Source organism: Daktulosphaira vitifoliae, unplaced genomic scaffold (assembly GCF_025091365.1).
Source record: "Daktulosphaira vitifoliae isolate Bord-2020 unplaced genomic scaffold, ASM2509136v1 Scaffold_4, whole genome shotgun sequence".
Taxonomy (NCBI): domain Eukaryota; kingdom Metazoa; phylum Arthropoda; class Insecta; order Hemiptera; family Phylloxeridae; genus Daktulosphaira; species Daktulosphaira vitifoliae.
Genome location: NW_026099575.1, coordinates 19,711,285 through 19,737,437, shown reverse-complemented (window position 1 = coordinate 19,737,437; position 26,153 = coordinate 19,711,285). Strand labels below are relative to the sequence as shown.

The following is a 26,153-nucleotide window of genomic DNA, read 5'->3' as shown; positions in this document are numbered from 1 at the left end:
AAAAAAAAAAAAAAAACACATCATAGTAAAATTAATACCTTCTCCGCTTCGCATCGAAGCTAAAATTTAATTAGTAGCAATGAAAATTGTACAATAACATCATTATAAGTAATATTTGTATATTGAAAGTATTAACATTATAAATCATACAATTGTTATCTTATACAATAGGTCTAATAATAAAATAAACAATATTTGCTAAGCATAATGCGTAGGGTTAAAACTCTTGTACATGAAAATATAAATTTAATAAATACTATTTATATGTACTAGAGTCATGGGCATATTATTTATAAATAAATTCTATAATCATTCAAGCATAGTGAAGGTAATTTATGAGTTTAATTCTTCCAATAATTCTTAATAAATAAATAATATATTAAATTATGTGTTGGTAATTAGATAATAAATATTGTTAAAAAAAATTAAATTATAAAATACAAAATAAATTAACTCAGATAAACATTAATAAATATAACTTGTTAGAATAAGGCAGCATGATGGGATTGAAATTTTGTACAGTTACTTAAATACATCTTAGGTAATAAATTATTTCTCACTCTTCAATTTCTTCTTCATTTTCTGATATTGTATCTTCTTTTGTTTTTGAAGTATTTAAAATTTCATTGTTTGTGTCATCTGGAAGTAGGACGGATTCTTTGTCTTTATCATCAGTAAAGTTCAATTTATTCTGAAATAAATATTAAATTATTAAATTGTTCTAAAATATAAAAGTTGAATTAATATAATCATAAGCAAATACACAATTTAACAAAACAAAAAATGAATTGATCAACTCTGGAAAATGTTTAATTATTACCAATTGTTATTGATTATTTTTACTTAAAGTAAAAAAAAATTATATTAAATGTATAACCAGCTTATATTTACATTCAAATATAAAAAAATAAATACATTAAACTCATTTCAAATGTCTGAGTTAAAGTATTATAATTGAGATTTACTAATCAAAACAAAATAATTTACTACATCAAACACACCTTACACCATGCATGTTACACTATTTTAAAGGATGCTATAAAGTAGTTAGATTATATTTTCTTAAATATCATTTAATTCAAAAATAAGTAATACACGAAAATTAACTTAATTGAATCAAAGTTAATAAAAAGATTCAAAAAATGTATTAATTTATTATGTCTTTTAAAGAAGCTGCTTGTCACCTGTGTGTCAAGCGTTTCATAATCTTTTTCTTCTTCATTAATATTATTGTCATCAGACTTTGACTGTTCTTCGAGTTCATTTAAGAATTCTTCTACAGATCTAATAAAAATACTAGTTAATTTAAATTTAGTCACAACTTTATATTCTAAATTCATGAAAAAAGTTTTATCGTATCTTTTTGGATTACAACTGTTTTTAATAAGCAACAAAAATAAATTTAATCATTAAAAATACCTATTTTCAAATATAACTTATTAAATAGTATATTACTATCAATAAATATAATTTTCATTTTTTTTCTAATTTTGGTTGGTAATAACAAAAAACCTTATTGGTTTATTAAGAAAACACAAACTAGGCCATCAAAAACTATAGATTTTAATACTATTGAAATAAAACATCATAATATTTTAAATTATATAAGTGGCAATCACTACCTTGATTTCACATTTTCAGTGAAGTGCCACATATAAATGAAATAAACAATATAAGCCTTATACGTATGATGACACCTAAATATGACAATTAACTAACCAATATAATAATAAACTTTACTTACTTTTCATTTTCATTGTTACTTGTATTTTCTAAAAGATCATCCTACAAAATAAAAAAATTTTATTACATTAAGAGTATTCAAACAACAGTTATAAAAAGTTACAAATAAAATTTCGATTTTAAAAATGTAGTTCAATACTTTAAAAGGTATAATTTTACTCAATTTACTGAAAAATTAAAATTAAGCAGCTTTTTTTTCTTGGCTTTTGTCCTATGTTGATAATAGATTAAGTAAACCCTTTATATTTTGTTTTGTACCCCAATAATAGACCATTAAATTACACCTAAAAATTGTTTGAATTCTTTAAGATAACAAAAAAAAAGTCATCATAATGTAAGCAGGCTTCCAATACTATGGTGAAGCTGATGTGCAAGTTCATACACATACATAGTAGTTATTGCTCTATTAAATAAGGATTGTTAACTAGAACAATAAAATTATAATAGAAAATTACTATTTTATTGGATATATCATTCACATCAGATACATCATCAAGTTGTTTTTTGGTGGAAATATCAAAAAACTTGTCTAATTCATCCATTTCATTTGCAATGTCAAAATCATCATAATCCTGTTAAAAAAATATATTAATCATAAATGAGTGACTCACAAAATTAAAAAAAAATACAATAATTTTTACAAAACAAAAATACTTTTAGAAAATAAATGTCCACTAAATATAAAACAGCTCATATTATAAGTATGTGTACACACAATTTCCCAAATCAAAGATCTGATCAGATTTCATAAGATTAAAATGTTTTAGTCAATTTATAAAAATTATAATAGTAAATAACTTAACTAGTATTATTAAACTTATAAAACTTAGTTTTATTATTTTTCCATCAAGTCTAGCACTTATATGTTAGTCGTCTAGATAACGTTCACGACACCGGCAATAAATTTTTAAATTTATATCAATTGGGACCTTGACCATTCAAGTGTACATACCACTGCCGAGGTTTATTTTGTTTCCAACGAATTTATAGAATCTAACAACTATGCAAAAGTCACCGACTAAACCAACTCCGCTCGTAGGCAAAAAAGATATCTCCCTTACAGATGTCTGGAATGCCTTAATTGGTATGCGGAAAGATATTCAATCTATTAATACTAAATTACTGACGCAAGAAAACACCTCTACATCAATCTTGTCTAGATTGGATGACCTTTCTTCAGAGATAGTTTCTCTGAAGAAAGAGAATGAAGATTTAAAAAAAGACATCGATTCCCTTAAAAAGTCTAAAAATTTTATTACATCTGATTATGCTCCTAATGATTTTTCTGGGGTTGACATTATTCGTGAAATCCATGAAAGAGACAGCAAATCTCGTAATATAATGTTATTTAACATAGAGGAATCGGTTAGTAATATTGATTCGCTTGCTAAGGAGCTTATTATAAAGTTAAATTTGGATGCTAATATATCCGCGGTCACCCGTCTCGGCAAACAATCTGCTAAACCAAGACCGATAAGAATAACATTTGATAGTACTAAGTCTGTCTTAGATGTTTTAAAATCAAAAAAGTCGCTATCATCTGATCCATCATGGAGAAACGCATGGATTACTACAGATCTTACTTTGTACCAAATGAAATTCCTACGTTCGTTAAAAGCCGAACGTGATAGAAGAAACAGTTCAAACAATGGTAATTGGTTCATCAAGTATTCTCGTGGTTCACCATCTTTAGCTCAAAAAAACTAATTCGCGGCTCAAGTTCATATCACTCTAACATGTCATGTAATATATCAAATTCTTCTTATATTAAAAATAATTATAATTGTACAAAAAAATGTAATACTCTCTCCGGGTATTATCAGAACGTCCGTGGGTTAAAAACTAAATTATCTATTTATCGTTTAAATTTTGTTACTTTAAATTACTATGATTATTTCATTTTAACTGAAACATGGCTAACCTCTGACATTAGTAATAATGAATTAGGGATGTCTGATTATTTGATATATCGTAATGATCGAAATACTATTAATAGTATTTACTCTAAAGGTGGGGGGGNATTAAATAAAATATTTTAGGCATTTAGGTTTTATTCATTAAACCTGGTTGGATCTTTGATAATAAACATAATTGTTACTATTATGGTTTCGTATTAGTTTTATCCAAAATTATTGTTTATGATAAATTAAAGATGTAAAATACAACAAATAAAAGTATAAGATATTATCACATGCTTACAACAAATGTGTGTTCATCCCAAAAAATATCATAGGTAGATGCAATATGCAATCATTATCTTTAAATTATTTTAAAAATAACTTAGGTAAATACTTACTCCACAATAAATATCATTTTTGAATATTTGAGGAGGTAATGCATTTTTTGAACCATCTTTGGTTTTACTGTTAGTTTGCATGTAGACCTTATCATTTTCTCTCCCAGGTTCTGTAATATCTACTAAATTGTACTCTATGTTTTTACTATCCAATATCATGGTAACTCTCTGTTGGCGTTTTTTTACCTATAACATTTAAATGTTTGATAGTATCTCATTTCATTACATTACCAATAAAGTTATTTACCTCTTTGTTGCCAGATATACCAGATATATATACTTTGACCACCATATTTAAATGAAAATTTAAAAAACGTAAGAGGAGAATTATCGAACAAAATTTCAGATTCTTAGAGAATAAATTGTTAATGGAAGTATATTTGTGTCACACATGTATAGTGTACCAAACGTTCAAAGAATGACTTATAAGTCAGAAATTCAAAGCACGTTATCAATTTAACTTAAAAGAAAGAAAGAATGATAGTATCTCGCTTCATCTCGCTCAAAACTAGCCGACATGTATCTGTCCAACCATGACAATGTCACAGACATTTAATCTAATGTATATTAGTCCTAAGGGTCTACCACTGTAGACCTTAATGAATGATTGTTTATTTTTAGAAATTAAAGAAAATGTAATTTTTACAACTGTATAAGCTATACAATATAAAAAAGTTACAAAAATTATAATTTTGTTTGTTTTAATATGTAGTTATTTATAAATTACTTGCAAAATTAAATTATTATTAATAATTAAATTCTTTGCAACATAACAATATAAAATATTGTTTGTATATTTAGTTTGGCTACAATGTAGGTATAGATATATTTCTATAACATGTGTAAATTGTGTACCGTAAAAATTGAATTGGAACAACTCCTAAAAAATATTGTTTCATTTTTTCCTAATTTTGTAAAATTATTATTTTAATTTTAAATTACCATATTTATAAGTGCTTAATTTTTTTTTCTTGTATTGTTATAAATAATCTAAAAACTCTCAAATAAACAAATAAAATAATAAATCGATATAAATTATTATGTGTAAATAAAACATTAATGAATTTTCAGAGTATTTTTAAATCTTAAATTATTATAAAAAAAACAAATATTTTGCGGATTAGAGAAATTACGCATAAATCGCTAAAGGGTTAATACTGCCAATCTTTTCTGGTTGGCTGACAGATAATAAAAAAGTAAAATTTTTAAAAACAAATATTCGATTCTCTATAACAAAATATTTCAAACATTAGTGATGAATCGCTGCATAATCCTTGTAATCAGGTGTTAACGTAATAATTGGTTGTACATAATAAAAAGGCATAAACCGGGTCTTTATATTATCATTCTTATATTCAAAGAATTGATTATCATATTACTTAATATAATATAAGTAATTTTAAATTTTATCTTATTTCTTACAATATTTTATATTTTATAATTACGAACATATTGTTTTTTTATTTAAAAAATATTTTTCTAACCTGACCATTTTATGACACATATTTAATTTTTATTTTAAAGGACAACCAATGTAAATAATTTACTGTTAATTGCAATAAAAATACTATGAAAAATAGTTGTAAAATACTTTACCACCCAACACAACAGTTAATAGTGAAAATATTTTATTTTATAAAAGCATTCTAAGATTAAATCCTATTTACACTATGGAATATTGGTTCATATACTATATCAATATTTCTGAGGGTGTTAAAAACATTTTTAAAATGTATTTGACGCAAAAAATATTGGAAAATTTGTATGTAAAATATAAAATCTATGGAAAAAAATTAATTATATTTAGAATCTATACATTACGAACCGCCAACATTTTTAGTAAAAATTATTCTATTTAGATTATTGAAGAATATGCACTTTCATAAAAATCCGGATCTTAATAATTACAATGAGGTCGAATATTCATTTTTCGTATAATAACTTAGTAATGTAACTGCATAATGATCAGCTATTAATCACAAAAACATACTTTGTAGGTTTAAAAAAGGTAGTAATAATACCATAAGTAATCTAATCATTTTAATACTTCAGAAGATTAAATAATCACCAATTAGTGATGAATTTAGTTCCAATTAGTCAAATTATTGATAAAATCAAAGATAATAGTATTTATTGTATCAAAATAACAATTAATTAATGTGTTATCAATAAAGTTAATAATTAAGAAAAAATACTTTTTCTGGAAAGAGCAATGTTCATATTAATATGAGCGGTGTCATTTACAAAATTATGAGATAAATTGTTTGACGATTTGATCAAATTAACCTTGTATGACTTTGTACAATGGAAACAAATCCATAATTATATTTAAAATGTTTTTATTTTATGATAAAACTTTAACTCGATATTTTTTTCATTTAGTCATAATTATGTTTAGACTTAATCAGAGTGTAGTGTAGTGTGTACTTATTGCAAACTATACGTGCTAATAAAAAGAAAAATATGGATTTGTCAAAAATTAAATCATCACCAATAACACACACATTATTCGTGTTAAAATTCATTGTTTCTGGGTTGATTGCGAACACATTGGAAGGATTGTTATGTCTCCTGTTGTGGCCTTTTAATAAGGAATTATTTAGACACATACATTTTTTCCTATCGCAAATAATATCATTAGGTAAATATTGATAATTTATTTAATGTTATATTTTAATTATTTCCTGATTAAATATTTAAATGAATACAGTAATTTGCATTTGCGGCTCGTGGCTTGAACGACGGGACAATCGCACCCCTACTAAAATAAATTGTATATTTTTAATTCTACATTTTTATTAAAAATAAACATTTTTAAATAGTAAAATAGTTATAATACATTTGTCGTGTGCGATCATAAGAGTTGTTTCCCTCAGTAATGCAGGCACGCATACACACACGAGTAGTGTTTGGACGACCGGAAGCGTTCATACTACTATATTGGTAATTCATTTTTAGAATGAACTGCTTGTCGTTATCGGTTGTTAAAATAGTACAATCGCTAATATTATTATTTTCATTTCTATTTTCTACTGCGACCTTAAAGAAAATAATATGCGTTTTATTTTGTTATATTTAATTTGACAATTTTTTATACCTACGACTAGCGGTATTATACTTAAAGTCGCATCCCCAGCACCAACACCCACGAGCCACCACTAGTAATTTGTTATATTTACAGTTTTTTAAGTCCAGTTGTTGAGAAACCTAGGTATACAGATGCTCTCTTATAAAGCTGTTAAGTAGAATCATACAAGTTCTTTTTCCAATAACAAAGTTTTTTTCTATTATAAATTATTATAAATTCCAAAAATTAAATGTCAAATAAGTAACACGCGATAATTAATTTTGTTCATAAGACTCAGGTCACTTTTATAAGAGTAAACTTAAAATTTCTCTATACATCATGTCCTGGAATTGAATCATACGTATGCATAGATGGGTCTCAGAAAAGTACAAAAAAGGGTGTCGTTTACCAATTTTTTCAAATCACAAAAATTAAATATTTTATCAATAAATTGTTACACAGAATGACATAGGCTATAGATTTTTCTATACAAACATATTCTCGACAAAATAAATACCAAAATTTTAAATACAATGGAATTTTAGAAATTAATCAATTAACTATTCTTTATAAAAGAGAATTTGTTTGTACACTTTATTTTTAACTTAAATGATAATTCAATATACTGTGTAAAAAAATTGATTTTAAGAATCTCTTAATGCATGCATATGAAAAAACTGTATAAATAAATTATTAATTTTACAGATTTCGTTTTTCTTTTGGAATGGTGGAGTTGCACTGATATTTACTTTTATGTTGACAAAAAAGATTACGACAAATATTATGGCAAAGAAAACGGTATTATTGTTTTAAACCATTTCTACGAAATTGACTGGTTAACTATGTGGTGTATCTCTGATCGCGTTGGTATAATGGGAGTACGTCCAATTTAATAATTTCATATTTTTTTTAAAAAAAGGTTATCAATTTATAGATAATTACTGTTAGGGTTCCGATTAATACTTAGGGATCTTGATTAAAACCAAGAATTGGAAACTACCCAACGTTATTATTGTCCCTATCTCCTTAAATCAGTTTTATTTACCTGAAGGAGATACAGGCAATTGTGTACTTAAGTTATTTGTGAGAGATTATATAATAACATTAAACTATTGCGTTATGTCAACGACAAATTAAAGTTATATTTTAAATATTCTATAAATATAATTTATATGTAATGTACAATACATTTGACCTGAATCCTAGTAAAGTTGATTAGTAGTATATACTAAGTATATACTATTTGAGGCGGAATCGATTGGCTATGATGACAATTGGCGATAAACAAGTTGTTGAATAAAATAAGTTAAGTTATTAACAAAATAAATAAGACCAAGTGATAGTATCGAAAACTATGTCTATAAAGGCAACTCAAATACAACTGTACTTTGTTAGTACCACGTCAGTAGCTCCGGGCTAAAGACGAGTAGAATTTTTACATCAGCATCTCCCTCTATGTTAATGAATATGTATATCTGAATACGATTGAAAAGTAACCGAACTTACTCTGCCTCACGCTCCTGCGCGTTGAAAAAAAATAAGTGGTAGGGTAAAACTGACGAAAACGTCGATAGGGTCCGTAAATTTTTTGACCATTGGGCAAGCATCCAAAAGATGAGTCAAGAGTTGAATCTCGCTTACTTCAGCCTTCAGAAAATTGTAACGGAAGAATTGGACATGCGTTAAGTGTGCTCTAACACAGAATTTCTCTGGACCTCCTATCTGGCCTAGCATGGAATCTCAATACTTCTCCAACCCCCTACAGACAAACGTGTTTCCTTCGGACTTCTTATTGTTCCCATTCATCAAAAAAAACCTGAAGGGAAAGCGTTTCCAGACGATTCAGAGCATTCAAAAAAGTGTAGCCGACGTACAGAAAGCCATTCCGGAAAAAGCGTTCAAAAAATGTTTTGAACAGTGGCAAGACTGCTACTTTCGGTGTATCGAAGTACAAGAGAAGTATTTTGTGGAATACTAAGTGTATTTGTCAAAAAGTTCAATAAAAAATTAGTTATAGCCAAAATTCGATTACTTCTCAATCGCACCCTGATTAACATAGTTTTAAATGTAATTTATGATACGATTTCAAAAAAATTTAGTTCGTGTATCACAACTTGATCTTTAGGTTTCTCAAACCTCTTTATAAATTATGACTTTTTTGTAAATACAAATACAGTAAAACCTCCTTTCAATGGAAACGCTGCAAACCAAACTTTTTACCGTTAAAAGGACGTTTCCGCTTAATAAAGGTTAATTTCAATCTATAAAAAAACCGAAACCATGGAATATTTTCATTAAAAAGAGGTTTCTGTCTAATAGAGGATCAATTGAAAGGAGGCTTCAGTGTATCTAAATATTGACAAGTTTTAACAAAAAAATTCTTGTAAAATAAGGTTGGGGAAATATTGGTAAAACTGTACATTTTACTAAACTTACCCAATAGTTACCCCACTGCTATGCTTATAAAAAAATATTATTTATTTATAATAAATAACTATTCTAAATTTAAAAAAATATGATTCACTATTAAAAAAATAATTGATTCAGTTAACCTTAAAAAAAATGATTAAGATGACAAAAAAATTGAAAAGTGATTACTTATAATCAATTTATTAAAAAAAATATTTAATTAACCCAAAATCGTATAACATTAAAAAAAAAATCAAGGGATAACTATGTTTCGAAATCTATTTCGTGTTGATAATGAAAACATCATTTCTGAAATTTCTTTATCCCCTGATTTTCTTCAAAGACTTTTATGGTATTAGGTTAATTTTATTTATTTATTAATGTTTTATTATATACATCAAAAATTTATCGCTAAAATATTTTTTCACGTCATTTTAAATTTTTCAAGAACTGCAAAGCTTTTGCAAAAAAAAGTCTTATGTACATTCCAATTATCGGTTGGAGTTGGTGGTTTAGCGAATACTTGTTTTTATCCAGAGATTTAGTCAAAGACAAACAAACGATTGAGGTTAATTTAAAAAAATTATTCGAATATCAAAATCCAATATGGGTAAGTTAAACATATAATCTGTACTTCTGATATATAATGTATTTTACAAATACATTATATATACAAATACAATTGTACAAACTTTCCTTTTGGTACGTTAGTTATTACTCTACGCAGAAGGAACAAGGTTTACACCAGAAAAACATGAGGCAAGTATGAAATTTGCCCGATCTAAAGGCTTTCCAGAACTTAAGCACCATTTATTACCAAGAACAAAAGGATTTTCATTGGGACTTCCTAATATAAGACATAATTTGCCAGCAGTTTATAACTTTCAAGTCGCATATAAAGGGTGACAAAATTTAATTAACTTATTGTAAATTTATTTTGTAGAGATTGTTTCTTCGAATACAATAAATAAATGAAGTTTTTTGTAGCATTTATAAAAAATATTTTGTAATATAACAATATATTTGATACTTAAACTATCAAAAAAAATAATGAACTAAATTTTATCATAATAAACAATTTTATACAACTAAGTACATGTCTGTAAAATAATATTTTTTTTTTGACCATTACAGTGATTTAAAGCCATCCATGTTCAACCTATTAAACTCACAAAAGTTAGAAGTACATGTTTATATGGAGAGAATATCCATTGAACAAATTCCCAAAGAAGTAAAAGACTGTGACAATTGGATGAATAACTTGTTTGTAAAAAAAGTAAAACATACTCTATTTTAAAAAGGTTTATTATTTAAGAGGTCCTTTAGCTTCGATGCGTAGCTGAGAAGATATTAGTTTTACCACGTGGTATTCTTTCTTTTTTTTTTTATCTGTCGCCTCTTTTTTCAACTTTCATCTAACCGATTTTGTTTAACGATATTTCACAAATGGTTTCTAGTTAAAGATTACCCTAAAAAATTGAAATAATTTCCCTTGTTCCTAAAAATTGGCGAAATACCCTAAAATTACAATTTTTTAGATCAGTAAATTTCTATATTTTTTCCTTAAATCTATCATAGTTTTTTTTAATAATGGATGAATCAAAACAATTTTTTTTATAAATATTTAGATATTTTCTTTTTATTAGATATATTATTTTTTTTAATTTGACCCTTAACATGCCACAAGGTGACTGAAAATAGCAACTTTTGCATGAAAATTTTACTTATTATAAGTTTAAAAATGTTCCGCAAATACTCCGAGCTTCAAACATAAATTAAAATAAATTTTGTATTATATACTATAAGTTAAAAAAAAAATTGTCCCCTTGAGTTTTCTTTTATATATAACGACCCCCGAATTTAAACAAATAATTATATTTTTGTGTAATAAATCACTTTTTTTCATGTTATCATAATTTTTCACATCAATAATATATGCCTATATTATTGTTCAAACAGTATAATTAAATAAGTAAGCATACCCATAGTAACGCCCTCTTTTACAAATAAATATTATAATAAAAATTAAAATGTTAGCTATAAATAATGTTAAGGAGAATTTTTACAACTCTTAATTTTAATCTAAGTATAATAAAAAGGAAAAGACTGCCCTTTCCATGAAAAATGTTTATAGATACCAATAACTTATGGTTAACTACAATTTTAATTTCATAACTGAAATAATAATTAACCCGCGAAAGTCAGAATAATCGAATTAAGAAAGGTGACTTACTACTATTAATTATTTATTGTAATTATGATAAATTCATAATTACAATTTTGATATAAGTTTGCATAATAGTTACAAAATATGTAACTTTATCTAAATTTTTTATAATTTCTCCGTAAAAATTACAATAATATACTATCAATATGTTAATAGTTAATAATAAAACTTGTAACAGGGTATAAATAAGGAAATAGCAGTTAATGTTTATCTTGGAATAATTTAAAAATTCCTTCTAAAAATCAAACACTATCTACAGATTTTTTGGAAGCATTTTTTATAACATTAATTTTAATCACTGTCAGATATCATTTACTTATCTCAACTATTTCTTATACAAATTTCATAAAAACCCACTTGTAAATACACATTTTTGGTTTTCTGATTTTAGGACAAACTTATGGATAGTTTTATTAAAACCGGTGACTGGTTCAAAGAAAGCGGAGTGGAACCATTAGAAAAATTTAAAAGCAAACGAAAATACTCATCTTTAGTTAACTTTATATTTTGGGCTGTTGTAGTATTAGTGCCATTAGCCAAATTATTGTGCAATTTTATGATTTTCGGAAAGTTCATATTTTTAGGAGTGTTATTATTTATATTTTGCGGACGTAAGTTTTCAAGAAAAAAACATATAATGTGATTTTTTTATCTATTAATTTTAATTAAAAGTTATAATAATTTACTACGCTAAAAGTATAATAATTTTTGTTGTCCATCTATTCTTTCAATCGCATTTTTTAGAGTTTATAAAGTAATTTTCTCATTTAAATAATAATTACAACACTAGTAATAGAATTTCTGGTAGAGTATTAGTGAAAAATGGGGGAATTACAGCCACCTTAGCATAAACTTAAATTTCTAATAAACTGTTAGTCAAAAAATCTTGCAATAACTAATAAAGCAATAACATGTAAGCTACAAAATACCAAAATTTTACGTTTTTAAAATAAGTGTAAATATGTTTTTAAATTAAAAATAAATCAAAAGATAGATTAGGATAGACTACAAGTCTATTCTAATGACAATGACTCTAATTTTAAAATGTTTTAAAAATTCATGACTAATTTTTTTGTTAACTAATGTTATCTAATTTGCTGTATAGATTTGTAATCGTTATAACTTGCTCATTATTTAAATTAAAAACAAAGTGAAACATAATAAAATATACTTATCTTGTAAAAGGTTTCCTAATCGTGAGTATTCATGAAATATTTGTGATAAAACTTTAAAACCACTTTTTGGAAGCAAAATTAAAGTGGTAACTATCAGATCTATTTTTTAATGTTTTGACAACACAATTAATTATTTACGTGACCACGGATTACCTATTGCTATCGTTTCTTCGACCTCACCTTTGTAAAAACAACATAACATTATTAACTTTCTAGATTTTACTAAATATTTGTTTTTTTATTTTAAAAATGTATACTAATGAAAATGAAAAAAAATGTTTACAGTTTACATGATTTTTAAATGGTGGATTAGTGTCTCAGAAATCAAGGCTTCATCGTCTGAAGATGGAAAATTAAAAAATAAATCTAAATAATTTGAAAATTTTTGCTAACAAATGTATTTATTATTTTGATCGTTATCGTTATGATTATTTTATAATTCTAGAAAAATATACACAGTTTTTTACATAAATATTCCTTATATTATTATACAGTATATACAACTTAGTACATAAGTCAATTTTCTAATCTCTATAACAGGATATTTATCAACAAATATATTTAAGAAAATACCTAAAATATAGTTAAAATCTGAGGGGAGAAAAAAGTCCTTAAATCGCGTTCATTTTTAACATAAATAAAAATCGGGACTTAAGCCTCTGTAAAAGTTAAATCTGTACTATTATGTTGTACATAATATTTAATTCATTAATAAATATAGAGTACGTAATAGATCACATAATATTTAGATTTTTAACACACGTATTTATGTATTAAATAACCACTTAATGTATAAATAAAAAATGTGCTAATATTCACGTGTAATTAACGTAAATATGATTATTAATAATAATCTAGGAGATGTCTGTATATTAGAATGATAATTGTCGTTGATCCACGTCTATTAAATGTAAAATTAATTCACCTGTAAACTTTTATTGTTTATGCAATAGACTATGTAATATTTATAATAGGTTTAAATATTGAGAAATCACATAAAATATTGCTAATATCCACGATTATTAAACATTAAAATGATAATAAATAAATATAGTTTAAAAAATTAAAAAAACACGCTTTTGAAGCACATCGAACTAAAAAGTTAAAAATAATTTTTAAATTAAGCTTAAAATAATAATGAACGAAAAATACTAGTATTATTGTGTTAAAAGCGTCGGGCGCTCAATATACGAAAAATAATGCACAAAGCACCCACGCTTTTATCACAATAATACTAGTATTTTTCGTTTATAATTATTTTAAGCTTATTTTAAAAGTTATTTTTCACTTTTTAGTTTCATGTTATGATAGTAGTTACTATCAATATCTTGGTTGTTACGGGTAACGGGAAATCAGAGTTCGATTCCGGAGAGGGATCAGAGAAATGGCTACCATATTCAAGGAAAGCAGCAGGCGCGCAAATTACTCACTCCTGGAACGTAGTGACGAAAAATGACAATACGGAAATCATCCNCATGGAGGTAGTGACGAAAAATGACAATACGGAAATCATCCCTGTAATCGGAATGAATACTTTATATCTCTTAATAAGAATAAAGCGTGTTAATATATAAATTTTAATAGTAATTAGAATATATATATACAAGTAAAGCGACTTAAGTACGTAAACGTATCATGCACTAGGTATAGCCGTGTTTTGTTGGCGGGCGGGTCGGACTAATGTTATACGTGAAGCCGGATTCCCACGAATGGTGTACTTGTACACTTGTACAAGTAATAAATAAAAGCCAAGTATACTATTCCTACGACTGGATCAAANGCCAAGTACACCAATAATTGTATACTTGCCAAATCATCTAATTATTAACAAGTGGAGAGCGTTCCCATGATTGATATACTTGACAAGTATACCAGTACTTGTACACTTGTACAAGTAATAAATAAAAGCCAAGTATACTATTCCTACGACTGGATCAAATGCCAAATAATTGTATTGGGGGTGGGACCTGAAAAATATTAAGTCATGTATCATTTGCTTTTTTAGCGCTGCAGTTTTTGGACGTTTCAGTGAGTGATTTAAAATACATTTTTTAGTATTGCTAGTTTTGATACTTTTTAGATTATTTTTTTTTTTAGTTAAAATAGTTCTTTAACTTTAACTATAATTTTTAGTTTTTATTTATCTAATTAACCTTAAGTTAATTAAAATGGCTATTTATGCTTCATACATAATTATGTGTGGAGAGTACTTAAAGTACAAACAATTAATTGAAAAAAAAATACAAAAAAAAAAATGTAAAAATGTTACCGTAAAATAAGATGAAGGTTTTACTAAACTTGACCAAACAATTGAACAGCCACCACTTCAAAATAGAATTTTGATAGCGAAATGCATTCATTTTATATCATTAATACACTTATTTACTTTTTTTAGNAATTTATATCATACACTTATTTACTTTTTTTAGTAATTTGGCATTTCTAGTAAAGCCTTTTATTTATTTACTACCTATATTCATTTTTAGCTTGCATTCTTATTATGATTACTTACAGGTGATACTTCTGATATAAACGTCAAGAGTTATCAGTTTACTTAATTTCGATGAGCAGTGTTGGTTGCAAAAACAAAAATTGGGCGATTAATTCATTTTTATTTAATTATAGCCTTCGAAGTTTGAAATAAAACTATTTTTACACACATAGTTTATTTATTTATTTATGTATAATATACGGGTGTTAACCCTTTTACAATTAAAATATTTATAAGTACAGTAAAAATCATTAATAACATAAACAGTTACAAAAAAAAAATAATAATGACATTTTTGTAGTTAATAAAAAATATAATAATAATAAATTATACAAGAGAATTTGAATTTAAATTTAAGGCCAAATAAACAATTCTGTCTGAATACAAAACGCTACATAGAAAAAAATATATATATTAGTTCTAATATAACTTTATAAAATAGAAAATGCTATTACTATAAAATATTTTTCAGTACTAAACTGTATTAATCTTGTTTTCGGTATCCAACAACATTGGCAATTAAAGCAAATTTGAGGTTAGTTTCCATAAAAATTAAAGAAAAAAAATACGACAGAGTAAAACTAATAGTGTTTCAGCTACGCACCCGTATATAATTTTTTACTTGCAAAAATGAAGCAGAATTTTACAAATATAAACATTTTAGTAAAATATTAAACTATCCAATAATATTTATTTTATACTTAATATTCATAAATTAATAAGTTATATAATTAATACATTATGTAATCAACCTTAACTATTAAATTATATTTACAATTATACTATAAAATAGTTTTACTTATCTATTAAATTAAATCAACTAATTAGGCCAACATAAACCACCGCTGTACTGTACAAATATAGGTGGGTGGGGAAGAAAAAATTGTGTTACCGAAAGCCACCCTAAAATCAAATATTGTAAAGTATTTGTCAAGTACTCAAGTGTGCACTAGTGAACTACAAGTGTAAACTTGTCAAGCCATTAATTCCTTTGACTTGTGTTACATTTACCGACAATCTGCGGGAAACTGACAAGTGACCAATAATTGTACAAGTATAGTGTTCCGACGGCTTGACAAGTATACACAAGTGACAAATATTTGGCAAGTACACCAGTCGTGGGAATCCGGCTTGAGGTATAAACGGCGGTAGGAATATACGCGTAAGCCGTATGGCACGCGGATGGTATTGGTCAGTAAAAATAAAAATTTGTTTATATATATATAATATTGATGACGCACGCATGTATGGGTACGATAACCAAAAATAAATTTATACAGGTATACTGCCGTGCTAAGCGAAAAAAGGATAACTCCAGTCAACGTGATTTTTCAGGAACGCAAAAAAACATTTTTAACAGTAAATCAAAATACGCTTTTTTCCCAATGTATGAACATAAGTCAAAAGACGGTAACTCCATTATTTTTGATGTAATATACCAAGTTTTTGTTTAGTATTTGGATTTACTCTGTTTTCGCTTTTTAAACTATATTTATTTTATATTTCAATTTAAGATGGGTTTTAATAGGAAATATGCTATTTTTACATCAAAAATCGGCGTAAAACCACTAAATTTACCTATAGAAACAAAAAAAAATTTTTTTTTAATTTTGGAGTTATCCTGTTTTTGCTTAGCACGGCAGTATAGTGTTGCCGTCTTGTTGTGAGCATGGCGTGGGGTGAGGTGAATGCGTTACGACAGTCTAGTCTCACGACGGGATACACGGGAATAATAACACGTGGCTCGTGGAGAGTTACAAACATACATACATACAGGTGAAACTAATACAAGTATGTTAAAAACAATCTACAGATAATCGCAGTAATCAAAAATCTTTAATGGTATAAACGTCTAATCAATGTTAAAAGATGTCGTCTGTAAATCATTTATACACATAAACCACTATCTAAAATATATATATCCATATTTTTTAACGTTTATAGTGATTTATTTTGTACATTTAGTAGTCCATAAAATCACAAACTAAGATAAAATATTATTACATAATATTTTAGTTCGTGATTGGAATGAACGATTAATCACATTTCTAACAATAAAATTAATAGAAACCTAATTAAAATAAACTGGATTAATGTTTTAATAATATAACAATAATGTAAGTAATTTTTTCATAAACCTGTAGTATAATAATAATTGTTTCTTCCATGATTTCATAATTCATTATCAAAAAAACTGTTGCATCAATCAAAAAATATAAATTAATTTTTATTAGGAAGAATTCTTTTATATCTATATATTTTATCATATAGTTATATTGAGAACAATGAGCTTTAATTTTTCTAGTTTTTTTAAAATTGATGCTTAGCACTCAATTTTTAAATTGATTCAAATTTTATAAAACTTGCTTGTAAATAATAACTAAAAAATTATAGTTAACATATTTAGAAATATTGGTTAGTATATAGTATTTTAATATTTCACAAACGGCGCTACAGATCTATTTACTAAACCTAAAAATCGCATTATATATTTTTTAATAACAAAATTTATTAAGATAAATTGCTGCTTGATTGATATAAAAATATATTTGCTTTAATGATATTCTATATATAAATATACTATGATTAATTAAAAATTCAACTTATATATACAGAATCCACAGTACAAAGAAAATTATTGAAGTTTCAAGGCAATATATTATTAATATGAATCGTAAATTTGGTATAATTCCTTCTGAAGAAGCTGTCAAAATTAATTCTATGCTTGAAAAACAAACTGTTCCTGAAATTGTTCGAGATTATCAAAATTTGAGTATTATTCCTTATGGAGAAACTGTGTCAATAATAAAATTAGGGGGAATGAATTTTGATTTTATGGAAAGAAAACATCTTGGTCTTATAAAGTATGGAGATTTTCGTGCGTTTTATCCCAATGAGTATCCAGTGGCTACAGACCCTTTACAAGATTATACTTTTGATGACCAAGTAACTCCAGTTAGAATCATTACAGATAAAGGAACATTTAGAGTCAGTCATATTCTTTGGTTCCCTTTAACCGATATAATATCCGGAATTCTTTTAAAACAGTTTCAAATTAATAAAAAATTATTACCTATTGAAGTTTTCATTGATCAAAAAAATCAATGGCTTTGTAAACTTTTTAATTTAGTTGGTCATGATATAATATCAAATTTAAAATCAATAGACTAATTTTATTAAAATTTCATATTCTATTTCAATTATAACTTTACTATTCATGTATAATGATAATTGACTAATTTATGAGTATATAATTAATTAATTTTTCTACAAAATTATTGTATTTTTTATAATCTAAATGAAAATATTATTTGACTTCCTCTATGTGTAGGGATGAAAAATTAAAAAATCAATAATTTTGTGTACTATAAGTTCTATTAGGTTATATACAAATATAAAAAATTGGTATATCTAATTATAACTATTTCCATTAATAATTTTTTTTACAATCTATATTATATTGTTGTTTTCTAAATTTCTCATGTAATATTAATTTTTTTATTTGTTGATTTGTTAAAAATATGTGTCTTAAATTAAGAATCTTGTTGTACGGTGTCCCATCTAGTTGTAACATCTTTAATAACTTTGATCCACTAAAAATTTTGCATTATATTATTATTATTATTTTTAATTTGCTTCCAATAAAAAATTAAAAAATAATGTATAATGTTAGGATAAGTACAAAATATATTTACTGAATCAAAATTTATTAAAGTGGTTAAAATTTTGTGGGACAATTTGTATGTGTACTATTTTAAGGAAGTTAGATAAATAGCTAGGTAATACTTGAAAATAGTATTAAGGTTATGATGAAATGTTTTAAATTTTTTGTTTTATATTTCAAAATAAACCTGAATTATAATTTTTATAACTTTATTATATATTTACTATATATATTTATATTTTATTATATTTTTCTAAATTTTAATGAATAAGGAAAGAAGAAGACACAATGATACATTTATTTTCGAAGTGCTCTATTTGAAACTAAGTGATTTTTTTATTGAAAGTTGTAAAAAAAATAGTTGATAAATTCTAATTAAAATTTTTAATTAGATTTATTTATGATAGAAAAAAATTTAAATGTCTCATTGTGGCTCACTGAAATTCAATTTATAAAACACTATTTTACTATCAATTGAAATATTTTTACGTTTTATTCTTATACATAAATATTATAATTGCAAAAACAAAAAGTAAATTTTTTCAATCTATTATGCTATTAAAAACTATCAGTGCTACTAATTTTTTATTGGTTAAATATTTAAATACTCCATAAATACATCATAAGAGAGTATAGTTAAAAATTACTGTAATTTACATGAAATGTAATGAAAAACAATTGTTTTCATTTGTCTTTTTTGCGCCCCTATCCCCTATACATTTTTTTTTAAAACTATTTTATTGAAATATTGTCATTTCTAAGATTAGACTTAGAAATACGTAAATTTTATTTAAAATGAAGATTAAGTTTTTTAAATTTAATGTTGTAAATTTTTTCCTTACAATTAATTTTTATGAATAATGTGAAATTCTAATTTTATTATTTTTAAAATTAATGGTATTAAAGAGTAATGATAATAACCTTTGTTTATAACTGGCAAAGATTATATTTTCATTATAATTTATATTATAACATAATCTTATATTATCATGTATTCCAAACAAAAATTGTATCAAGACCATAAATATTTTTTAAATATATAATCTTTTGAAAATTTAACTTAATGATTAAGTGATTATATGTATTTATTTATGAATTAAACTTTTAGTACCCTTAGATTAGGAATTAAAATGTTAGGGGGTTAAGCTCCCTCTAGCCCCTCTCATACTAGTTGCGCCTATAATGTACCTATTTACTTTAAATGAGTTTTGATACTTATTTATGTATATAAAAATAAACAATTACTTTAAATAATAACTCATGTTACAATGTTTGTGAATTACCTAAAATTTTGATTGTGCTGTGGAAATATAATAAATTTGACATTTAAATAGATAGCTTCCATCTTATTGATACATTTTTCAAACAGACTGGAAGACCGTAAAGTTAGTAAACTTCTCTGGGAGCCACTGCTTGTATTTTAATATATTAAATAACAAAAATGATAGGAGCAACTAGTAATAAATCAAAGTAGTTTATACTTTGAATTTTTGGACCGATCATTAACCACTCCGACATTTGTTTTGGAAAATCAATTTTGGAGGATATCAGTAACGTAGTAAGTTACATTTGTAAAGGGATAACCATGGCTCTCTCTGACCCTTTCAGAAAGGGTTGGGGAGTTAGTCACCAAGTTAGTTTGGTGAGGATTTATATTATACCATTATTTTTAAATTAATGAAAGATCATTATTAGAATTGATGAACAAAAAAATCATGTAATTCTTTGAGGCGGGTAGCTTTTTTAAATTTAAAACATTTTTTTCCTGCCTACTACTTTTGATCTCTGCCAACTGGCTTTCAGAACTTAAGTAGAAGGGAGATTCTCTCACTTATTCCCCTCACTATCTATATTTTATGATTGCATGAGTTAGGATCCAAGGATTTCCCAACCGTAAATACACTACAGAGGACAAATATGTTTGAGTGCCACGTATTCACGAACAAGAATATTATTTTTTGTTCTGTGAATCTTATCTACTTTTTAACTTATTATTTTTATTTTTTAAATTAATTGATTATAAATTATTTATGAAATATCTTACACACGAGCAGTGTGCCGTTCCGGAGAACTTAAAGAATTCAGCTGTGTCATGGCGTATAATTTTGGTTGTACATTAGTCGAGTTAAACATCTTGATATGTAATTTAAATAAAAAAAAAAAAGTTAATTACAATATAGTTGTAAAACTCGAAGTTCTAATCATATCATAGTACATTTTTTTCTATAGTGTTTATTTGAATAACTAAAGTAAAAATTCGAAATTTAGATTTTTAGATTACATCCAAGGACCGTTAGTAGAAAAAAAATAGTGGTGTCGTTTAAAAAGGGTTAAATACATCACTTTAAAAAAATACATTATAAGGAAATTTTTTTGTTAGAAATGACAAAAAAATTGTCTGGAATGACTATATTCACTCCTTCCTGGCTTTTACAATAAGACTGATTATGTTTGATACAATATAATATATCTATAGCGTTTTTTCAGGAACCATTGAATTTCTACATTTTATTATTTTATGTACAATGTACTATATATGAATAGTATGTAATCAAGTATTCGATAACATTTTAAATAATAATAGGATTGAATATTATAGAATGATAGCTTTACCAACTATAATAAATAAAAAATGAATGCAATAATGCGTCATGTGACCCTGAAAAAATTTACGCAGTTTTCCCTTCTCTGCATATAGAATGCGTTTATACTGTTTATATAGTTATAAAAATCTAGTTGGTAAACGACAAATGGTTGTAGAAAACTGCAACGCATTCAGAATGACGCGTGTGCATTTAGTTATCATTAAGTTAATAAAATATGGCTGAACAGTTTTTGTAATTGCCTAATACAATTATTTGAATGTTTTTATTTTCTTTAACGTTTAAAGAAAATTTTTTATATAAGTCTAAAAGTTTTTGTATACAACAATATAATTTAATTCAAATTTCGAAAGCAGCATTTAGTCACAGCACTATTTTTAAAATATGATTTTGTAGAATTATTTAAACTTTATCTAAATTTTATTGAATATAGTTCAAGTATGTTTTTGAAAATGGTCTGTAGGTGAAAGTCAACTAGGGCGGTAACGGTGCATGTGTATTACAACGGACGACTGCAGTGCACCCGAACGATGCAAATGGTTAGTACATCTGCTAACGCTACGTTGTTCGGTCATATGACAATATTTTAAATAATAAGTATATTTTATTACTAATTATTAATCATTTTGTCAGTTCTAAAAAAATTAGTTCTGAATTTAAAAATAAAGTGTTTAAATTGCTATATTTTTCTAGTAACGACGCAAATTAATTGTTTGTTATTAATTAGTATTAAATTTAATAATAAACTCAACTTAACATAACAACCTATTACTAATTACTGAAATGAAATGATTAATAAGTTTGATGCAAAAAAAAAACAAGTGGGTCAATAGGGAACAGCATGTAAGCACGTATACAGTATACAACGAGTAAAATTGTTGCTGCGGTGCTGAGACCCTGGTACAAATCGGCGCAATTGATGCGTCCGGACGGTCGGTCTGAAAGTGCACGATCGTGGACAGGGAGTACCCAAAATGTTGGGGAACAGTCTACAAATACGGGGATCCCCTGAACGTAACCTGCGCTACAGCGACAGCGTTGAGGCAGGTCATGGTTGGGAAGACCAGGCACACTTATTTTCGTCAAAGAGGTGATGTATCAAGTCGAACCAATAATTGACGAAAGATATCTTACCTACACGATTTTAAATGGATTTGCCTACTATCAAAGCGCATCTAAGTGCACATGCTTATCTCTGTTATCACGTTAATATCGGGTTATTGCATTTTTTAAAATAATTTCGTCGCTGTCACATATCAATGTCGGTATTATAATAGTAAATTAGTAGTAATGGTTAGATCTTCATACATGTAGAATTTTACACCTATAGATGTAGCCAATTTTATTATTTAGAATTAAAGATGTTAAATAAATGAAAGAATTTAATGATATTAAATAATTTAAATATGTTTATTAATTAATAATTTAATTGAAAAAAATAATACTAACGTTTAAGTTATACAAAATAAATAAAACTTATTGACATATTTCTAATAAATATTTGGAACATAGATTTATAAGTTCTCATTAAATCTGTAAAAATAAATTTAAAATTCATATTTCTATTACAAAATTCTAAGTAAGTAATATTTTATAAATGTTAAATAAGTATATTTATCCTTTAATGAGTTAAACAATTTACAACATAAAAAAGGTTTTTTTATTTTCTATTTTGGAATTTATTTGATACATTCAGAATCATATTAACTTATAATAGTTCTTAAAACATAAACTGCTATGTATAATATTTAAATGTTATTTTTTTAAAATTTACTTACTGATTTTATAACAAATAATTTCATACCATCACATTATAATATTTACTATCATGTATATATGTGATCAAGTTATATTTATTAATTTGTAACTAAGCTGATATTGTCCTACTAAGAGCACTAAAGGAATTAATTCTTCTTCTTCTTCCTTGCCTTAATCCCAGCTACTTGGGGTCGGCCACCCTTAATCTAAACTTCCACTTGACACAATCTTCTAAATCATCTACACTTACATCAATAGCCCTTTTATCACATTTGATTACATCCCTCCTTCTCTTTTTTGGTCTTCCTTTACCTATTCTCCCCTCAAAATTCATTTCCATAACTGTTCTTACAGTTTCCGATTCCTCTTTCCTCATAACATGACCAAACCATCTAAGTCTATTTTCTCTCATCTTATCCAAGATTGACGCTACACCTATACTGTCTCTTATATGTTTGTTCCTTATCCTATCATTTCTAGTCACTCCACTCATCCATCTAAACATTCTCATCGCTGCTATACTCATTCTCTTCTCTAATCTCTTGTGAACCGCCCAACACTGAACCATATATCATAAATTGTCTTGTTACAGTCTTATAGAACATACCTTTCAGCCTCATTGGAATTCTCTTATTACATAATACACCAGACTCTTCTCTCTACTTCACCCACCCACACTTAATTCTATGTAGTATATTCTTGTCAATACCTCTGTTCTTTTGCACAATTAATCCTAAATTTTTAAAACTTTCAATCTCTCCTGTCATGTCCTCGCTTATTGTCTTTGATTTCCTCATTTCATCTATCTTGTACTCTCCTTTGTCATACTCTATATACTCTGTCTTACTCCTACTTGTTCTTAATGCATTTCCTTCAAATGCTGATTTCCACACCTCTAGACTATGATTAATTTCTTCACTATTTTCTCCTATTAATACTGTATAGTCAGCAAACAACATGCACCCCGAAACCTCTTGTATTTCTCTAACAATTTCATCCATCATTATAGAAAATAAGTGATTAAAACAGAACCTTGGTGTACTCCTACTTTTACCCTAAAACCTTCTGTTACTCTTCTCACACTTTTTTACCCTAACAAGATCTTATTAAAAAGATTCCTTAACCACCTTATTGCTCATTCAGTAATTTTTTAGAATACTCTCCACCTTTTTTCACATCATCGCTCGTTAACACCCTCTTCTCATCACTACATAATATTATTTAAATAATATCCAAATTTTTTTTTTAAATTAAAATATAATTAATAATTATTGAACTAAGTTTAATTCAATAGACAATTTTTTTTAGGTACAAAAAGTTTTTTTGAAAAAAAAAATGGGTGAGTATAATAATGTAAGAAAATTTTAAGTTAAATAAAATTACATGATTCTTATTGTTATATAAAATATTTTTTGAATCATTAATTAACTTAATTTAATATTATATTGCCTACAATTTGATTTTTAATTCTTATTTTTTCACTATATTAATTTATAATAATTTATTTTTAAGTATTTTCACATTTATTATAGCAAAAAATATTTATCATAAGACTAGTAAATCAACATTTCAAGCAGCATCAGTACTTCAAGTTAAAAATCCTTTATCATTAAACCAATTAGCACGTCAACTTTTGCCAATAAAAGTCTCTAATGGAGAAATTGATGTTGAACTGAAAAGAGTAAATAGTTCATAATTTCATAAGTAATTTTTTTCAAATAATAACTACATTTATTTTGTATTATTTTAGGCTTATTGGCTAGGAAATTACTCACATAAAAAAAAATCAGTGATTAAATTTAACAGTAATACAAAAAATCAATTGAAGCATGTACTAGGATTGAATAAACCTCCCAAAGATGTTCTGTCTTATAGAGATGCTTTAAAATTAAATGAACTGTGGATTTCTTATATAAAACATGTCATAAATTTCAAAGATTTACAAGCAAGAGGGTAAAAACACTTTAAAAATGTTTATTGTATAATAATTAAATCACAATGAGAAAAATTTAGTTTCTTTATTGTTTAATTTATGTTATAAATAAAAACTTTTCATAATATTCTTAGATGATTTTTTATTAATCTACTTTATATTATTTTTAATAAAAAAAATTATCAATTTTGAATTTCTGTAACACTTATTAAAAAAAAAAATGCATTCATAAAAAATTTAAGATATAAATATAAATATTTTTAGATGGAATGGTACACCACAGGGTAAACACTGGGAACAATTAGCAACAAGTTTATACAAATGTGATTTCCATGGAGCCCTTATTAAAATAATAAGCTCCAAATGTTGTTCATATATTGGAGTTTCCGGTGTTATTGTTTTAGAAACAAAGTATACTTTTCAAATTGTTGGATCAGATGATAAACTTAAAAGTTAGCACAATAAATTTTTTTATCATGTTATCATTTACTAATATTTTTTTAAATTTATTTAAGCTGTTTCAAAAAAAGGCTGTATTTATGAAATAGAACTTGAAGGGTTCCTTTTTCATATATATGGACAACATTTCATAACACGTTCAAAAGACCGATCAAAAAAAAAGTTAAAAGACAATTTACTTTTACAGATCTGATAAATATTTTGAATTAACATATGATAAAAATTATTTTTAATGTGAAAGTGTTGGAATACATTTTTTAAAGAATTTATTTATAAATAAAACTTGAAATAATAAACCAAATTATTATTTTTGTGATAAAATTTCATT

General features: G+C 25.6%; 4 protein-coding genes across 9 annotated transcripts; 3 read left to right on the top strand and 1 right to left on the bottom strand.

Moving 5' to 3' along the window:
- Nucleotides 1-99: 99 nt before the first annotated feature.
- LOC126903549 (SH3 domain-binding glutamic acid-rich protein homolog) lies at nucleotides 100-4,568 on the bottom strand. The gene is made up of 6 exons (XM_050681748.1): nucleotides 4,287-4,568; nucleotides 4,040-4,225; nucleotides 2,199-2,315; nucleotides 1,745-1,785; nucleotides 1,185-1,284; nucleotides 100-691 (listed from the first exon to the last, which is right to left on the bottom strand). The coding sequence occupies exons 1-6, from the start codon at nucleotides 4,329-4,331 to the stop codon at nucleotides 557-559; spliced, it is 624 nt and encodes a 207-aa protein (XP_050537705.1). The 5' UTR covers nucleotides 4,332-4,568; the 3' UTR covers nucleotides 100-556.
- A 1,736-nt stretch (nucleotides 4,569-6,304) lies between these two features.
- LOC126903539 (1-acyl-sn-glycerol-3-phosphate acyltransferase delta-like) lies at nucleotides 6,305-13,383 on the top strand. Its single transcript, XM_050681730.1, has 7 exons — nucleotides 6,305-6,680; nucleotides 7,812-7,984; nucleotides 9,964-10,125; nucleotides 10,227-10,417; nucleotides 10,650-10,791; nucleotides 12,134-12,353; nucleotides 13,203-13,383. The coding sequence occupies exons 1-7, from the start codon at nucleotides 6,503-6,505 to the stop codon at nucleotides 13,289-13,291; spliced, it is 1,155 nt and encodes a 384-aa protein (XP_050537687.1). The 5' UTR covers nucleotides 6,305-6,502; the 3' UTR covers nucleotides 13,292-13,383.
- Nucleotides 13,384-17,062: 3,679 nt separating this feature from the next.
- Nucleotides 17,063-19,279, top strand: LOC126903547 (uncharacterized). Of its 4 annotated transcripts, none has more exons than XM_050681744.1 (2): nucleotides 17,063-17,184; nucleotides 18,024-19,279. In XM_050681744.1, exons 1-2 carry the CDS (start codon nucleotides 17,078-17,080, stop codon nucleotides 18,577-18,579), a joined length of 663 nt encoding a protein of 220 aa, XP_050537701.1. In that variant the 5' UTR covers nucleotides 17,063-17,077; the 3' UTR covers nucleotides 18,580-19,279. The 4 variants fall into 4 exon arrangements, with proteins under 4 accessions (XP_050537701.1, XP_050537703.1, XP_050537704.1 ...); XM_050681746.1 differs by having other exon boundaries at nucleotides 17,073-17,199; XM_050681747.1 differs by lacking the exon at nucleotides 17,063-17,184 and adding an exon at nucleotides 17,351-17,525.
- Nucleotides 19,280-21,824: 2,545 nt separating this feature from the next.
- Nucleotides 21,825-26,146, top strand: LOC126903545 (ribonuclease P protein subunit p29). Of its 3 annotated transcripts, none has more exons than XM_050681740.1 (6): nucleotides 21,825-22,214; nucleotides 24,742-24,772; nucleotides 24,966-25,114; nucleotides 25,184-25,386; nucleotides 25,631-25,818; nucleotides 25,882-26,146. In XM_050681740.1, exons 1-6 carry the CDS (start codon nucleotides 22,206-22,208, stop codon nucleotides 26,016-26,018), a joined length of 717 nt encoding a protein of 238 aa, XP_050537697.1. In that variant the 5' UTR covers nucleotides 21,825-22,205; the 3' UTR covers nucleotides 26,019-26,146. The 3 variants fall into 3 exon arrangements, with proteins under 3 accessions (XP_050537697.1, XP_050537699.1, XP_050537698.1); XM_050681742.1 differs by lacking the exon at nucleotides 21,825-22,214 and adding an exon at nucleotides 22,270-22,765; XM_050681741.1 differs by lacking the exon at nucleotides 21,825-22,214 and adding an exon at nucleotides 22,270-23,254.
- Nucleotides 26,147-26,153: the final 7 nt, after the last annotated feature.

What these genes read in the sequence shown, in the direction of transcription:
- LOC126903549 (XM_050681748.1), bottom strand. Translation starts at nt 4,331, where the DNA reads ATGGTGGTCAAAGTATATATATCTGGTATATCTGGCAACAAAGAG. An exon ending in AAAATGATATTTATTGTGGA is followed by an intron (nt 2,316 to 4,039) that starts GTAAGTATTTAC and finishes TTTTTTTAACAG; the next exon opens with GATTATGATGATTTTGACAT. An exon ending in AGTAACAATGAAAATGAAAA is followed by an intron (nt 1,285 to 1,744) that starts GTAAGTAAAGTT and finishes TATTTTTATTAG; the next exon opens with ATCTGTAGAAGAATTCTTAA.
- LOC126903547 (XM_050681744.1), top strand. Translation starts at nt 17,078, where the DNA reads ATGGCGTGGGGTGAGGTGAATGCGTTACGACAGTCTAGTCTCACGACG. An exon ending in ACAAACATACATACATACAG is followed by an intron (nt 17,185 to 18,023) that starts GTGAAACTAATA and finishes TTATATATACAG; the next exon opens with AATCCACAGTACAAAGAAAA.
- LOC126903539 (XM_050681730.1), top strand. Translation starts at nt 6,503, where the DNA reads ATGGATTTGTCAAAAATTAAATCATCACCAATAACACACACATTATTC. An exon ending in TTTCAAGTCGCATATAAAGG is followed by an intron (nt 10,418 to 10,649) that starts GTGACAAAATTT and finishes TGACCATTACAG; the next exon opens with TGATTTAAAGCCATCCATGT. An exon ending in ATTATTTATATTTTGCGGAC is followed by an intron (nt 12,354 to 13,202) that starts GTAAGTTTTCAA and finishes AAATGTTTACAG; the next exon opens with TTTACATGATTTTTAAATGG.
- LOC126903545 (XM_050681740.1), top strand. An exon ending in TTTTTTGAAAAAAAAAATGG is followed by an intron (nt 24,773 to 24,965) that starts GTGAGTATAATA and finishes CATTTATTATAG; the next exon opens with CAAAAAATATTTATCATAAG. An exon ending in ATCAGATGATAAACTTAAAA is followed by an intron (nt 25,819 to 25,881) that starts GTTAGCACAATA and finishes AATTTATTTAAG; the next exon opens with CTGTTTCAAAAAAAGGCTGT.